Source organism: Sebastes umbrosus, chromosome 12 (genome assembly GCF_015220745.1).
Source record: "Sebastes umbrosus isolate fSebUmb1 chromosome 12, fSebUmb1.pri, whole genome shotgun sequence".
Taxonomy (NCBI): Eukaryota; Metazoa; Chordata; class Actinopteri; order Perciformes; family Sebastidae; genus Sebastes; species Sebastes umbrosus.
Genome location: NC_051280.1, coordinates 9,964,836 through 9,981,569, shown reverse-complemented (window position 1 = coordinate 9,981,569; position 16,734 = coordinate 9,964,836). Strand labels below are relative to the sequence as shown.

The following is a 16,734-nucleotide window of genomic DNA, read 5'->3' as shown; positions in this document are numbered from 1 at the left end:
ATAAGATTCTACAGTCTCTTATTTCTAGACTAAAAAAGAAATCCCCATTGATCACAGTCACTGCCGCTCTGTACCCTGTCCTTACAGCAGAATCAGGCCTGATTGGTCGCTCAAGGGCCACCTCCCATCCATCTCATGTACACTCAAGTGTTGACAGATATGAATTCTGAACAAGTGGAACTCATTAGGGCGTTTGACCCACATATGAGAGGCGGGACCGACTCCAGAACCACTTTAACCAGGCCTGAAGGCGAACGAGGAGCGCTGAGTTTGGTGTTTGTGGAATTCGGGCCTGCGTAGAGAGCCTAAAGAGAGAGGACTGAGATCACAGAGGGGTATTTCTAGACAGACTTTCATGCTTTATCCTATACTGAGTAATTACAGGGTCACCAGAGGTAGGCCAGTCCTTATAGAGCACTAGGAATAGTGGAAACCATATAGGTCCATGCCAATTGTGGTATACTGTAGATTAAAGGCGGGTTTGTTGCCATTTTTTGTTGCCCTCTTTTTAACGCTGTGTTTTCTGAATTTTTGATTATACTTGTTCAAAAGTAAAAGATTAGGAGTTTTTGTTCTCTCTGTTAGCTGCAGATATCAAGCTCGTGGACTCTCTTTTTGTTGATATTCCTTTTTCTCTCTAGGGAGAACACGGTTCTACAGGAGCTCCAGGACCTCACGGAGAGGATGGCCTAAGAGTAAGCAGTACACCAGTCACCATACTGTATAACTTGTTCTCAAATTTACTCTGCATTCCTTGATAACACACTCTTCTCTTTCTGTCCAAAGGGTGAAGATGGCCAGGTTGGACAGAGAGGTGTGGCTGGAGAGAGCGTAAGTGTATTTTGATATTATCTGATGACACATTTGGGACAGGATTGTTAAACTCCACCTTATTGCATCAGGATAAAGATAAGAATATGATGAATTTAAAGCCTATTCCTTTGCTACTACAGGCCTCATTCCCCCTCATTCCTTCCTCTACTTTCATTTTGGCAATTATTTAAACACGCAGCCTCGCCCTCCTCTCCTCTTGCAACTGTAACGACATTCCTGTCTGCAAGGGCAATTTGGTTTGTAATCTCAACCTTGCCGAGACAGAACGGCTCTGAATAATAGATCAGAAAATAGAACTGGGGAAATGTTTTGTTCTGTTCGGTGCAAATGGACCATGGAGTTACATGAGAAAATAGTTGCTCCCTGTCATACCCGCAACAACGTTGTCCTTTTAAAGAAGTAGTTGCACGGCATTTCATCACCCACGCTGTCCACTAGGTGAAAGATGATGATTTTAAGTGCATGACTTAAGATGTTGAGATCAGAAACTTTCATGCTCATTCCTGGAAATGCACAAGCAGTTACCAGATATGACCACAAGGGGTCAATATTTTACACACTTATGTCAAACCAGTTTTTGATTTCAGATGTTCAGTGTATTGTGCCAGTTTTTTATCGCCTGCCTATTTCTAAATACAACGCACAGTTTCAGACAATGTTGAAGTATTATTTTAGATAATTCTTTTGAACCTGTGTTTGTCTTGATATACAGGGTCCTCGAGGTTTGCTCGGCCCCAGAGGGTCTCAGGGTGCTGGAGGACAGCGTGTAAGTGCACTTCCTATATCACTTAATTCTCATATCGCTCATCATTTGTGTTCTAGCTCAATGGGATGGCGACTTTCATTGTTAAGTTTCTGGTCTCTTTAGGGTCTTCCTGGACTTGATGGGCAAGCTGGTCCCAAAGGAAACATGGTGAGAAATATTTATGTTTTGCTGATTTTTAATATTAACCAGTGAGAGTAAAAAATGTGATTGTTAGAAAGGGAGTTTTCCTGCACATATTTGTGAAGACCGCCTCAGCAATCAGTGTGTAATTTGGCCCGCTTGAGGCCGATTGCAGGTCAGTGACCTTTCCGCTTGTCCTGTGTAGAAGGGGTCATAGGTCATTTTTCTGATAAGAGATGGTAGACGGAGATTGGTGGTGTCTTATGATAGTTTTCAGACCTTTTCCATAAACTACAAAGTCTGCTGACTTAATAGGTCGTGACGAAGAAGCCTTAAGCGTTTAGTAAGGTATGAAACAGAAAAGCTTGTCTGTGCATGGTCCCATCATGCATTCAGCTTCCCGGAGGGTCTCAGTGGGACGCTAACATATCATTGGTCAGCTGGACCAGCCCACACGGTGTCTGTAGTATCTGAGTCACTGAGCTGAGGAAATAAGCAGCTGTTAATAGGACACAAAAAACAATGGGAATATGGTGCTTCTCATTAATATGTCCAGTTAGTATTGATCTTTCTAAAAAAAAAAAAGTCAAAGCAGAACACTTGAAAGTATCCACAGTAGTAAAGCTTCCCAAAGGGTTTATAAACCCTTGTGATGCTCACACCAGCTGCTGACATATGGACGTTTTTAAAACATCCTTTGCAAGTGAAGAACCCAAATGTTTTTTACTCACTACATTTGGATCTTAGGCGAATCCCCAACTTTGCATTTTGCATTCAAGGCCCTGCTAAAGCTACCTAAACGTCTCTGAATCCAGCTTTTGTCTTTAGTGTTTGTTGTCACAGCTGGAGAAGACTGCTTCACAAAAGGGTCTTGTCTGTTTTTGTATATGTTTGCTTTGTGACACACTAATTCTCAGCAGGGATATCAAACAGTTTGTCTCATTCGCCTTAATCCGTACCCAGATGGCTCTGTAGCCCCACAGCGTGTATTTAGAGAAAGCTGTATTTCATAGCCAAACTCAGATTCTCACCAGCCACCAGATTTTAGGGCTGGCTTTGATAGAAACTAAACATAACTTTGGATAATGCCAAAAAACAGACAGCTCTGCTTTATGAGCCAGTGTATCATATTTCTCCCCACCATTTACACCTTTTTTGTTTCACATTCTTGACATTGACTGGATGAAGCCAATTCAAGCAAGGTCACCCAAACCAGTACCACAGTTTTGATGTGGAAAAGCAAAAGACACATGGCACCTAATTACTTTTTAAGGTTTGCTCCTCATTGCCTCTATATTAGGGCTGTCAATTGATTCAAATATTTAATCGTGATTAATCGCAAATGAATCACACATTTTGTATCTGTTAAAAACGTACCTTAAAGGGAGATTTGTCAAATATTTAATACTCTTATCAACATGGGAGTGGACAAATATGCTTGATTTATGTAAATGTATGTATATATTTATTATTGGAAATCAATTAACAACACAAACCAATGATAAATATTGTCCAGAAACCCTCACAGGTACTGCATTTAACATAACAAATATGTTCAAATCATAACATGGCAAACTGCAGCCTAACAGGTCAACAACAGCTGTCAGTGTGTCAGTGTGCTGACTTGACTATGACTTGCCCTAAAACTGCATGTGATTATCATAAAGTGGGCATGTCTGTAAAGGGGAGACTCATGGGTACCCATAGAACCCATTTTCATTCACATATCTTGAGGTCAGAGGTCAAGGGACCCCTTTAAAAATGGCCATGACAGTTTTTCCTCACCAAAATTGAATGTAACTTTGGAGCGTTATTTAACCTCCTTCTCGACACGCTAGTATGTAATGGTGGGTACCAATGGATTCCTTAGGTTTTCTAGCTTTAAACCTGAGTCCACTACAACCTAAAAATCACAAGTTGCGTTAATGCGTTAAAGAAATTAAGTAAAAGTTCAAACAAATTTGCGTTATCTTATTATTATAGCATTAACTTTTACTGCCCTAAACAGAATAGATGAAATGGAAGCACGGAAATATTAATTGCATCCTCTTCTTTTTCTTTGTTATGCGCAGGGTCCATCAGGAGAGCCGGGGCCTCATGGGCAGCAGGGTATGCCTGGTCCACATGTAAGTTTATTTTCTTTCCTCTCTTTCTCTTTTTTCTAACCCTGTCTGATCAGTCCGTCATTCCTGTTGTATCCCCCCCATTCTCTCCTCCCTGCCCAATATCTTTATTCCTGTTATGTCATCTCTCTTCCTCTTCATGCGCTGTGCCTCAGTCTGTCCTTTTCATGCTCCATCCTCGTTGCCATATTCATTGTGCAACGGGGAGCACCATGAACTTGAATGATCACTACTTGCACTCCTGTTTTCTTAATCAAACGTTCTCAGAAATATTTTCTTTTGCTCCACTTCCCTTTTTTCTTCTTTCTCTCCATCCTTCATTCCTTAAGGCCTCTCTATGGGGCACCAAAACAGAGCAAAGACTTTACAACTAAGTTCATTAACATTGTTTCTCTGCTACCACGAAGAACAAAAACCTGTCCTGCTGAGATGAGACACATTGTATTAATTTGATAGCACTTAACTTAATTACTGTATCCAGTTGGTAGCAGAGTGAAAAATATTCCATTTCGGAGTCATCTTTAATACAAAACAGTGCACCCAATATTGTAGCCAGGGCGAAATGACCACTGCCAGGTAAGATTTTCAGTCCTGGTGACGCTCACAGCCTGGACAGGATGGCGTCATTCCCCTGGAAAGTATTAGCAGGGACCTATCCTGATGGTATACAGGTTGAATAAATAACTTCATTTTAGTTTAACCTGGCCAGAGGCCTTTTAGGGAAGGCATTGGCCCGTAGAAAAATATCACAGCTTGCTTATTATAACTTTTTTTTATATTCCTCAGGGGTTGAATTTTTTAAGAAGTCTACAAGAAGTAGCTGGGTGTCAAAATTGTAGATGGAAGGAAATTAATGTGTTAGAAAATAAGCAAATTACAAATACATCACACCATAAAAATCAGGTAGACTTTCCAAAAATGAATAAAACAGGTGTTCTTTTTTTCCCCCAAATGCACCACTTCATTTTGTGCAAGTATCACGTAAGCCTGAAGACTAAAGTTTGTCTGATTGTTCTAATAACAGATCTATCTTGATTGTGTTTCAGGGTCTTGTTGGTCCTCAAGGTCCGATCGGGCCTCCTGGTGAAAAAGTAAGTAAAGTCGGGAACCCAGTCACCCCGTCAGTCCTCCCACCACAGCTCTGCTGCCCCGCTAGTGTTTCAGTCAACACACATCATAAGTGATTCTGCAGAAAGACGGCTGTCTGAGCTTAAGGCCTTTACTGGCTGCTCTGAAGGCTAAAACACACTCGCACACTATATACATATTACCATAGGACTCCTGCATAAGCACTTACTAACTGAAAGTATTTTATTCGTGGTTTTGTGGACATTTAATAAGATTTCAAGCAGATGAGCTTTTGGCAGTCTTCATAACGCTGTTAGAGATGGTGAGGTATGCACTCATCTGTCTACTATCTGTTCGTCTGTTTAACTTCTATTTATAGGGACCTTCAGGGAAACAAGGTTTGGCTGGTCTTTCTGGTGCTGACGGTCCTCCTGTAAGTAACTCACCTTTTTTTCCATTTTTACATCATTCAGTTCATTCATGATGATCAACTTTTATAAACTAAATCTCTTGGACTTCTTTTTTAGGGTCACCCAGGAAAGGAAGGTCCTGCAGGCGAGAAAGGAGCAGCTGTAAGTATAATGTACTTACAGATGTTAATTTGGATTTTACAGGAAAGTTTGTAATTACAGTTGTTCTCAAAGATTCATTAAATGTGTTGCTGCGCAGGGAAAAAGGCTTTGTTTAGCCTGCATTGTGTGCCAGTAGGGCGAGGTTTAATATAACCACATAATCTAGATCATATCTGGTGAGCTGCCTCAGAAATAGAAAACACTAAATTGGCCTTTTCATTCTTTTCCTGTGATTGGCTGATCTGGTGAGTTTCTGTGATTGGCTTGTTGTACTTTGTGGTAGACTGTAATTGAGCTGGCACCAAAAAAACCCCAATATAAACCAAACCATGAAATGTATTTCATGCTTTGTATACAGTAGACTCTGTGTAGAGATAGAGAGATTTGAAAGTAGTCGGTCATTTTAAGACGTAAGATAAGATAATTCTTTATTAGTCCCACACGGGGGGAATTTGCAATGGTACATAATGATCGTAAAGTTATTCCAACAATAGATATATGAGAAAAATTATTAAAATCATGCCATTATTTTTGTACAAGACAATTTGGCTGCATAGTGGTTAAATCCATATGTACAGAGGCAGCATAAGTTACTATGTATTTATCAAAATTTGGATTTTATTTTACAGTAATCCATCTGGTACAGTTGTCTTAATTGTCCCTATCATGTTAAATGATGCACACTACAGCAGAGGTTTTCAAGGGGTGAGGTGGACCTCACCAAGGGGGATCCAAACAGTTTCAGGGGATCCAGGCTCAGTGAATGGAAGTGAAAAAAATATTATATTATAGTTATTACATTAATTAAAAAAGAAGATCACATTGAATAGCCTAAATGTGTGTGATTTGGTTAAAGAAAGAGTTCGTTTTTTGGGGAATTTTACTGTTTTTCCAACTTTCCCACAGTCAAAAACTAATACATGCCTTAGGTCAGACCTTTTTTATGTATTTGGTGTAGTTTAAAAGTTATGTCAAACAGCAATATGAGTCCTAAACCCTGGAAATGAGTTGGCATTTTAGCATTTCCGGTTCTCTCGTCTGGAAGTCAGTGGGTTTTTTGAATGGGTTTTTAGTTAGATGTCTGAAATAAGTCTGTAGTTAACACAAGCTGAAGAGATTTAAACATTTTCTTTTATGATATAAAATACATCAATAAATGAATCTGTATCTTAAAAAAGGCAGTTACCAACAAGAGGCTAAATGAGACTACAAAACGTCATCACGTCGCACTCATGTGTAGGTCATTTATAGCCTAACGTTAGCTTTTTACTTCCGCCGATTGCATTTATGCCTCAAAAATCATAAAAGTGGTGTTCATTTCTGAAGATTATCTTGCTGAACAAAACGTGTCAGTATCATAAACGTTTGTTTGCCACAGAGTTTATTTTCTGCAATAATCCAAAACACAATGGAAAAATCCCATTGGCTTTTTGGCGAGGGAACCCAGGGCGATGCTAACTTCCTGGTTGGTCTACAAAAATAGGAGCACTCTATATTAGGCTGTCTCGGCTCATCTGTTGAGTGTTTATGGGATCATATAACATAATCATGATCCCATAGGCATCCAGTAATCGAGCGAAACTAAGAAAGTAGACTTGGGTCCAAGACAGTCAAATAAAGAAAAACTGCTTAATACCAGAAATATCAAAGAGTTAATAATTTTAGTTTTCAAAAATAATTATGGCTAGATTCAAGTAGTCATTGGGCTTTTATCAAAGTTCACTCGTTTATTTCTATTGTATTGTATTTCTCTACTTGATGATGCTGTCCATTTACTTTATTGTTGTTTTTCTTATTTTCACATGCATAACTTTACCCAGTAGCTTCTTGAGGGTTAACTGTTGAATAAAAACACGGGGAAATCATTGGAAATCAATGAAAACATCTCTAGTGAAGTTATCTAATACAGCAGAAACGCATTACACAACACAAAGTGTGATGCATACTAATGCAATGTTACTTCACCAATCACATGACACTCTTTGCAATCTTTCAGGGTCATACTGGTCCATTGGGATCCCTCGGCTACCCCGGGCCTCGCGGTGTGAAAGTAAGTGCTATCTTACTCAAACAGTACCAACCTGCCATGATACATTTCCATTTTTCCCCTGAATTTCATCCTGACTCCTGTTGTCCTCTCTCCTCAGGGTGCTGAGGGAATTAGAGGCCTTAAAGGTGGCAAAGGAGAAAAGGTAAACACCCCTCCAGTCTCCTCTCCTTCCTCAGCACGTCTGTCAGATGTCACTCCTCTAAAAATGGACCCACAGTTGCAATTCCCTCTCAAATGAGACTTCCTTGCAATCCAGTGGGAAAAAAAAAACCTCTTAAGAGCCCATCAGGCTGGTAGTTAAGTCCTCGTGCCACTGAGGTGAAATGGAGTAAGGAACATTAAACCAGAATGAGGCTGTTTGTAGGGCAGTTCCAGGGGAGACTGATCTGTTGCCATTGTTTTCTCGGGTTGCTGGGGTTGAACGTAGCCTGTTCCTACCTCAGTGCCACTGGATAGATTCCCCACTCAGTCAGGAAATTAAAGCTCTTCAGAGATAAAAAAAAAAGAAAAAGAAAAAAAAACACTAAACATGTTGTTAAAAGCTCTTCTACTCTGATACTTTTGTTTTACATAAAATCCTGTGGGAGAAGTATTCTATCAATCCCAAGTCACACATAAGGTTATGTGCTTTAATGTGTTACAATTTATTATCTTAGTGATTTAATGTATGAAAACATGTCAGAAAATTGGCATCAGTGACCCAACTGTGTTGATAGCAGTGCCCTGGCAAAGATTGAAAACTGCATTCTGAATTTTAACCAGCAGATGTCAGTAGAGCAGCAGAGAGAAAGAGAGAAGGTGGCTTCTGCGTCTGTGAATGCTTCATTTAAATGGCCACTAGGTGTCAGTATTAACCTACCCTAAGTCACTCATATTCTGTTGATCAGTGGTGGAAGAAGTACTCAGATATTTTACCTAAGTAAACATACTAATACCACAGTGTAGAAATACTCTGTTACAAGCAAAAGTCCTGCATTCAAAATCTTGCTTGAGTAAAAGTACAAAAGTTTTAGCATCAAAATATTCTTAAACTACAAATGTACCTGTTGGGCAAAATTGTCCCTTTCAGAGAGTTTATTTTTTTTTATATCATATAATTGGAATATTTATACCGATGCTTTAACACATAAGCATCATTTTAATGTGACAGCTGGTGGAGGTGGAGCACATTTTAACTACTTAATGTACTGTTGGATAGTTTAATCTGTAGCACAGTATCATATTTTATAAACTGATTTATAAAATCTTAATCTGTAAAGTAACTAGCAACTAAAGCTGTCAGATACATGTTGTGCAGTAAAACGTACAATATTTCCCTCTGAAATATTGTAGAGTATAAAGTACCATAAAATTGAAATACTCAAGTAAAGTGAAAGTACCTCTAAATTGTACTTAAGTATAGTACTTGAGTAAATGTACTTTACTTACTTTAAAGTACTTTAATAGTGACTTTACACCACTGGCTGTTAGAAACTTTCACAATGATTTTGTCACTTAAGTGGTCCATTAATAATCTTCAGTCTTTTTGCTATTTAAAGTATTTCCCATGTGAACTATTTAGCTGGACTGTATCAGTTGTTCCTCAGTGATACTCGATAAAACACTGCTTTTAACAGCTTTCTATCTTTCTCATCCTCAGGGAGAGGACGGATTCCCTGGCTTCAAAGGTGACATGGGTCTCAAGGGTGACAAGGTGAATCATCATCTCTAAAAGAGAATACTGATGTGTGCAGCTGCAGGGAGTGATACGGGTAGCACAGATAATAACACTGTCTACATTTTGTTTTCTTTGCATCAAGGGTGAGGGTGGTGTCTTAGGATCCAGAGGAGAGGACGGCCCCGAGGGCCCCAAGGGCAAGTCAGGACCCAACGGAGAATCCGGTCCCTTGGGATCAGCTGGAGAGAAGGTGAATAATCAATACCTGCAAAGACTGAATTGTAAAACTGTGGATTGTCATTTGTTTTATTGACATGCTGAAGTAATTGCAGAGGATAATTACATACAAAATGCAATTACATGCTTAACAGAGTGATAAAAGGTTAAAACATTTATATGTCAATACTCATTATGAATAGATGAAGGAATACAAAGTCTGTTTCAGAGCTGTTGTGAGATCAAAAACCAGACCAGGGTTTCACGATTGCTCTTTTCTTACATTAAACCTGAAGTCGGAAACTTTGAGCAAATATGTAAAAGAAAAAAGTTATTTTTATAAAACTGTTACTTTATCCTGACAGTAGTGCATGAGACAGATAATCTGAAGAAAAAAATCATGTTCCTCTGTGTCCTCCTAGTGTTCCTAACGGCATTTGGAACAACCAATTAGAGCCGAGCAGTCTCTACAGCAGCTGTCAATCACTGCTCGCGAAACTCAGATCAAAAGGTCAAACTAGGCAGCGCTGATCAAATATGAATTAATATTCTGTTACTGTAATGCCTGTTTCTCGCCTCAAATGTTTTCAGAAATGTCTTGTAGTGTACTGTTTAGCTGTAAACTGAGAAAGTTTGCTCCAGGAGGTGGGCGGTGCTTGGTTTTAGCTGATTTAGACTGTCTTTAACATGGCGGCTGGAACGTTCTCATTTTACAGCTAAACAGTACACTACAAGAGGTTTCTGGAAACATTTGAGTAACAGTAACAGAATATTAATTCATATTTGATCAGCGCTGCCTAGTTTGACTGTTTGATCGGAGTTTGCGAGTTTTGCAAGCAGTGATTGACAGCTGTTGTGGAGACAGCTCGGCTCTGATTGGTTGGTTTTGTTTGGGTGTGTTGGAATCTTGCAAATGCCATTAGGAGCACTAGGAGAAGTCAGAGGAATCAGATTTTTTTTCCACAGATTATCCGTTTAATGCACTACTGTCAGGATATAGTTACAGTTGTATAAAAAAAAACAACGTTTTTTTATCATATTTGTGCAAAGTTCCTGACTGCAGCTTTACTAGGGGTCTAATAACAGTTGTATTTAATGAAGCGGAGAGAAAGCAGTGTGAAGAGAGTGGTTTACTGTAGTTTTGTAGCTGTCCTGATCATATTGAAGTTTAGATTTTCTCCACCCTCCCTTCAGCTCTACAACAGTCCCGTTTAATTGGCTCATGCTGCCAACATTTCTCCATGGAGCTTTGATCTCGCTGCATGTGGCTTCATGGTGCTGCAGTATTTACACTCTGACAAAGAAGTATCAAAGGTTACAACATAGATTTTTACAGTTCAGATTAAAGGATTAAAATATAATTGACGAATTTGAAGAGAAATAATAGCTCATGAATACCTTTGGTCAATGAACTGTTTTCTTACACTGTAAATAGGCTTGGATCAATCCATTTTGTGGTTTGAATTACATCATTAAAAACTGTCTAATGATCTCAAACAGGAGTCAGTTGTGATTTAAGCGGCCATAGATAGAAAGGGCTTAAGAAAAAAAAAATTCTCTAAACATCATTAACAAGTTTTTTTCAGTCATTAAAGTTAAATCACAATTTGCCACATAGATGAGCTAAAAGTATTATTGCAAAAATGATACTTTTGCTGTATCAATAATGTATTTTCTACTTTGCTGGCATCCTCATCCTGATTACCTTAAAATGAGTGCAACAGTGCAGTAAAAGTAGGAATTACCAGCACCAGAGTCAGACGTATTGGATTCATAATAAAACCATAAATACTTGACCTTTTATAGTTTAAAAGCACACGGGATAGTTAGATCAGATTCCGTGTACTTCTTTATGACCATAATGACCAAAATGGACCAAAGTAAATGTACATTTGGGTGAAAAGCATAAAAACCTCTGCACTGATGATGTCATGTTCATAAACATGGTGTTAAAATATTTCCCACACTAGAAGTAAAAGTTTATGGTTATAAGTTTATTGCTTTTCGTAAAGCTTCTGTGAACTTTACCGCCGTCTCCCAACGATGTCTCTGGTGACAAAATCAGAATTCATCATCCTTGTTTTGTTTTTCTTTGCTCCATTTTAGGGAAAACTTGGAGTCCCTGGATTGCCTGGGTACCCTGGTCGACAAGGCTCCAAGGTGTGTGATGAGAGTAATAATGCACTCTGCTGATGATCAATGTAGAGGAATTCTTACTGTGCATGCCGCCGCTCCGCTGGGAGGTCAGAGATCAGTGCCGGCTGTAGGTGTTCAGAGGCTCGGGTCAAGGGTGGATCAACAGAGGAGACCTCTGCCAACTTAGTAATGTGAACAGTTGAAGGACAAGCTCTGTTTGCTCACTACACTGCCTTTTCAGTGGGAAACTATTATGCTCATGCGTGCACATAATAAGTATATTTATGCATGCATCTTAACTGTACATGTGTATTGACTCTCTCAGTGGCCGTGTTTCAGTGTACAGTATATGTAAATGGAAACATGGCCACTGAGAGAATCAATATATACTGTATGTATGCATGAATTACTGTACATGTGTATTGATTCTCTCAGTAGTCATGTTTCCATTCACTTATTTTTATGCGCATTAGAAAAGCTGTATGGAAACGGAAAAATTCGATAACACTTCCTCAATTGCTCAAAAAGTTTTTACGCTCCTTCAAGGTGCTTTTTGCCTTTGTCGAATAAGAGTTGATGCGCTAAATGGATTATGGAAACCCCTTTGCCGAATATATTCTGACACAGCGAACATTTAACTCACGTGACTGACCAGCTGTTTTCCGCTGTCGGCGTCTTCCTGGATAAATATTTATGTTATCTTTGTCTCTGAACAGCATGCAATTTGTTCGATACTAGCTGACATGGAAAAACAATTAGAACTTGCCCAGTAGAGTGGTGCAGGAATGAGTCCTAAAACCTGGAAATGAGTTAGCACTTTAGCTCTTCCGGTTCCCTAGTCTTGAAGTCGTTGTTTTTTTTTTAATACAATTTCAACATTTTGTTCTACGATATAAAATACGCCAGTAAATATCCAACTCGTGAATTTTGAAGCCTTTATGTGTCTTAAAAAAGGCAGTTTCTGTGCCTTGTTGTGGATATTCGCGTTCGCTTTATAGCCTAACTTTTGCTTTTTACTTCTCCTGATTGCATTTACACAAAAATCATAGAAGTGGTGTTCATTTGTGGAGATTTTCTTGCTGAACAAAATGCGTAAACATCATAAACGTTTGTTCGCCACAGAGTTTATTTCCTGCAATAATCCAAAACCCAATTGAAAAATCCCATTGGCTTTTTGTCGAGGGAACCAGGGCGATAATAACTTCCTGGTCGGCCTACAAAAATACGTCATCCCTGCAGCACTCTATAGATACAAATTCCCGAAGACCTCTCTCCATTTTATCAGCCAAGGCAACTTGTTTTGTGTCCGGTTCGCAAATCTACTTGTTCTTGTACTTTGTTTACTGGTGGATTACAGCCAGTTTGCTTTAAATTTGCTTGACAATTGAATGGAAACACGACTATTGACTACATAACCTTCTATGCATGTCTGTCTGATCAACATGCACTCATATCTAAACTTGCCCTCACATGCCTTTTCTAAAATCTGCCGACGTGCTGACTAACCCTTTCTCACACAAACACAAACCCAAGCAGACACCTACTGTGCTCTCGCCACGACTCTTACAGGAAGCCTAAGTGGCATGGTCACCCACCGGAGTCATCAGCTGTCCGCCCTCCTTAAACTCTTCCAGGCATTATCTAACAGACTGGCATTCCTCGCAGACTGTAGCGCTGACCACTGTGCCACAGCTCCACTATCAAGATGTGCTGCTGCTGCAGCTGCTTCCTCTCTGCTGCTGTCAGCACTGACAGCTTGGCACTGATATGACGGGTCAGATACACCTACTCTCACAACATCCTGTCTGTTAATGTCAGCAGGATCTGAGCTGAGCGTGGCCCACAAATTAATAAGAGACCCAGACAAATTACACAAAGTGGGAGATGCAGACGAAATCAGATACGAGTTACTATTCCAATGTCCAGTGTTCTCTCCAGTAGTTATAAGTTATTTTAATTAATGAATATTGTATACAATAATGGCAAAAACACAAAGGATATTCCTTTTGATTGTATCCAGAAATGGTTTTAAACAAAGGCTGCCCGCAAAGGTTCCCAGTGGAGCCCAGGGTCAGATCTTCTTTTTAGACTCTTTATGCTTCAAAAAAAAGTTTCTGGAGAAACAATAAAGGCGTCCTGGCTTTGGCTTGGTATAAACAGTGCCATAGTTTCCTCTCTATAGCTGCATTTGAGTTTTCTTCTTCTAAAAAGAAAAGAGACAGCTATCCAGCAGTTAAAAATTGCAACTCCCACTCTTTACTAAAACAAAGTATGAAGCTGTCTTTAGGAAACTTATAATGAGGATGCTATTATAAACCAAATCCTCTATAATTTTAAAGATATTATATTTGACAGTAACTTTTTAAAGCCACTTTTTGGAACTTTTTTCTTCAACTAATTCATAGAATTTAAGAGATCAAGTGCTGTTTGAGATAGAAACTAACCCTCGTTCCCATCGCACAGTATCATGACTGTTCTAAAATGTCACATCGTCCTCTAGAGTAAGTTCAAGGTCAAAGTCCTGGCCCGTTTGCAGCCTTTATCCCCCTCGATCAGCCTGTGAACGCATCCCTCCACTGGCTGTGTTTTTGGCTGCTGCACCCCATCACTCTCTGTTAACAGCTCTCCCCACACCGTTAATTCTGGATGCCATTTGCAATGACTTCAGTGGACTGTCTTATCTCTGTGGCGCAAGTCAGGCTTGTCCAGTACCAGCTCTCCTTTCAGTTTACCATAACTGCACCTCTGTGAAAAACAAATTAAGCGGCATAGATCTCCCTTCTTGCTGTCTCCACAATGTCGGGCTGTTTACCTCTTGCGATTCTGCCCACGGTGCCTTGTTGTGGCGCCCTTGCTTATACTGGACAGCATTATGCCTCATATACATATGCATGTGAACAGTAATGAGCACTATAGATGTGCATTGCATCAAAGTATGTTATAAACGCAAAACTCTCAGGCATGCTCATGACCTTGTAGTACAGCTGAGACTTTGAGACTTTTTTTTCTCAACTTAAATTGGTTGAATACATATTTATGCTACCTAATGCTGCATAAAGTGAGGCTGTATTGGTAAGCTGCTTGGTACTCCCTTTATTCATCCCACAGTGATTGCCCTCCTAGTATTTGTTTGACTGGCCCCATCGCTGCTATCAGAGGGCACAGCCTGCGAAAGTCCAATAACTAAATTGCTGATGGGTATCAAGGGGGATCTGCTGTTTCCCCTTCCTTTGTCTTTATTTGCTCCCACGCCTTTTTTATCTTCCTAGTTTGCTTCCTAACTGTGCTAACAACCTAACAGCATCTCTGTCTGTCTGTAAGTGGCGAGGAGGAGACTTTCCCTTTGGGTTCCTCTTAGAAGAAGGTCCTCATTTATCTGTGGGAACTCACAAGTCCTATGATAAGAATCTGCTGGCCGATACTTCTGTTAGGACTTCAGTTTCTCTGTTAATTATCGCTGGTCAGTAAAGCATGAAAGAATAGTTTCTCTTCTGCGTCCGTCACATTGTTGCTGGACATAAACTATAGTAGACATCTCTTGTTTTGTACCGTCTAACTCTAATGTATTTCCCCTCTCTGTCACTTCTTTCTTTCTTTTTCTGTACTCATCTTGCAGGGCTCCAACGGCTTCCCTGGATTCCCCGGGGCCAACGGCGAGAAGGGAGCAAGGGTGAGCCACAAAATACATCTCTCTCTCTCTCTCCTATTACAGACATGTACACTTGGTCACTGTGGGGTTTCTGTGTAACAGATGGATCAAGAGTAGATAGTGTAGAATACTGAAACACTGGATGGTCAGTGTGTCTTAGACCACTAAGGCTAGCAGTCCAAGACGTACAACATGTAACTATGACGTTGCTGATTTGTTTCTGTCTAAGAAATAAATATATATCATTAAGTTTCAAATTAAAGCCGACTTAGTTCTTCGTCTGGACTGCAAAATAACTTGTGTGCTCAGTTTGCATGTGATTATACACAGTTAACGTCAGATCAAGTCAATTTACTTTATATAGCCCAAAGCCAAAAATCCCATATTTGCCTCAAGGGACTTTACAATCTGTACAGCATACAACACCCTCTATCCTTAGACAGAAAAGGAAAAATCCCCTAAAAAAACCCTTTAACCTTTTGCACTCTACAATAGAAATGGTCCGCCAGTGCCTGCATTGGTCATTTTGCTTACTGTGATGTAATTTATATATATATATATCTTCAAATAATTGATATCCCTAAAATCTGTACAATCTAAGCTAAAAGGTTATATAAGTCAATAAACCATAGTAATTGACAAAAGTATTGAAATTGTGTCATAAATTAATTATTTTTTTTTTTTTATAAAATGTTACTACATAAACACACAAAACTTATTGATCCAAAAGCTTTCTAAATGTAGAAACACTTACTCCATGAGTTATTTGATCTATGCACATATACAATACATCCTCACCACTATTCCATGTCAGCTCATGTCAGTGCGACCGTTCTTGCGGAAAGTATGACTGAAGCTTAAGACAGAAGCCTTGGCTTTCTGCTGCAAAAAGAATGAGTGCTCTAGCTATTATGTATTTTTTTTATTTTAAATAGATTTAAACAGGATCGCCCACGAGAGGTCCGTTTTTAAAGGGTTAAAACAAGAGAGAAGGGACCCCTCTTCCAGGACAGACAGACAAGTAATAGATGTTGTGTGTACAGAATAATACGTCAAGAACCAAGTGTGTCAGCATATAAGTTTGTTAATGAATCCCTAAAATGTGGATGTAGAATGTGTATTTCACTGTTTTTATAACCCAACTATGTATGAACTGCGCTACAAAGTAGGTAAACACCCAAACAAAGTATGTAAACACCCCAACTCGTGAATAATGTGACTTTATATTCCAAAACCACTGGCATTACTATGCTGCTCACAGCCTCCACTCTTTTTGGAAGTCTTTCCACAAGGTTTTGGAGCCTGGCTTCAGGCGTTTGCTCCCATTCAGCCACAAGAGTGTTAGTGAGGTCAGCTACTGATATTAGGCGATAAGGCAGACGTTTCCAGTTCATCCCAAAGGTGCTGGATGGGTTTGAGGTCAGGGCTCTGTGCAGAGCAGTCGACATCCAACTCTGAAAACCATCTCTTTGTGTATTTCACTGTGTCATGTTGGAACAGGGAAGGACCCTCCCAGAACTTTTGCCACAAAGTTGGAAGCACA

The 16,734-nt window shown here is 39.6% G+C and overlaps 1 protein-coding gene across 1 annotated transcript in view; it reads left to right on the top strand.

The window, feature by feature from the left end:
* Positions 1 to 16,734, top strand: part of LOC119498372 (collagen alpha-1(XI) chain-like) — a 107,145-nt gene that overhangs the window by 44,187 nt on the left and 46,224 nt on the right. Inside the window, exons 19-32 of the mRNA XM_037787204.1 lie at positions 642 to 695; positions 787 to 831; positions 1,547 to 1,600; positions 1,703 to 1,747; positions 3,793 to 3,846; positions 4,890 to 4,934; positions 5,291 to 5,344; positions 5,439 to 5,483; positions 7,480 to 7,533; positions 7,631 to 7,675; positions 9,173 to 9,226; positions 9,333 to 9,440; positions 11,513 to 11,566; positions 15,159 to 15,212. Coding sequence (XP_037643132.1) covers positions 642 to 695; positions 787 to 831; positions 1,547 to 1,600; positions 1,703 to 1,747; positions 3,793 to 3,846; positions 4,890 to 4,934; positions 5,291 to 5,344; positions 5,439 to 5,483; positions 7,480 to 7,533; positions 7,631 to 7,675; positions 9,173 to 9,226; positions 9,333 to 9,440; positions 11,513 to 11,566; positions 15,159 to 15,212 — 765 coding nt within the window. The remainder of the gene's footprint in view (positions 1 to 641; positions 696 to 786; positions 832 to 1,546; positions 1,601 to 1,702; positions 1,748 to 3,792; positions 3,847 to 4,889; positions 4,935 to 5,290; positions 5,345 to 5,438; positions 5,484 to 7,479; positions 7,534 to 7,630; positions 7,676 to 9,172; positions 9,227 to 9,332; positions 9,441 to 11,512; positions 11,567 to 15,158; positions 15,213 to 16,734) is intronic.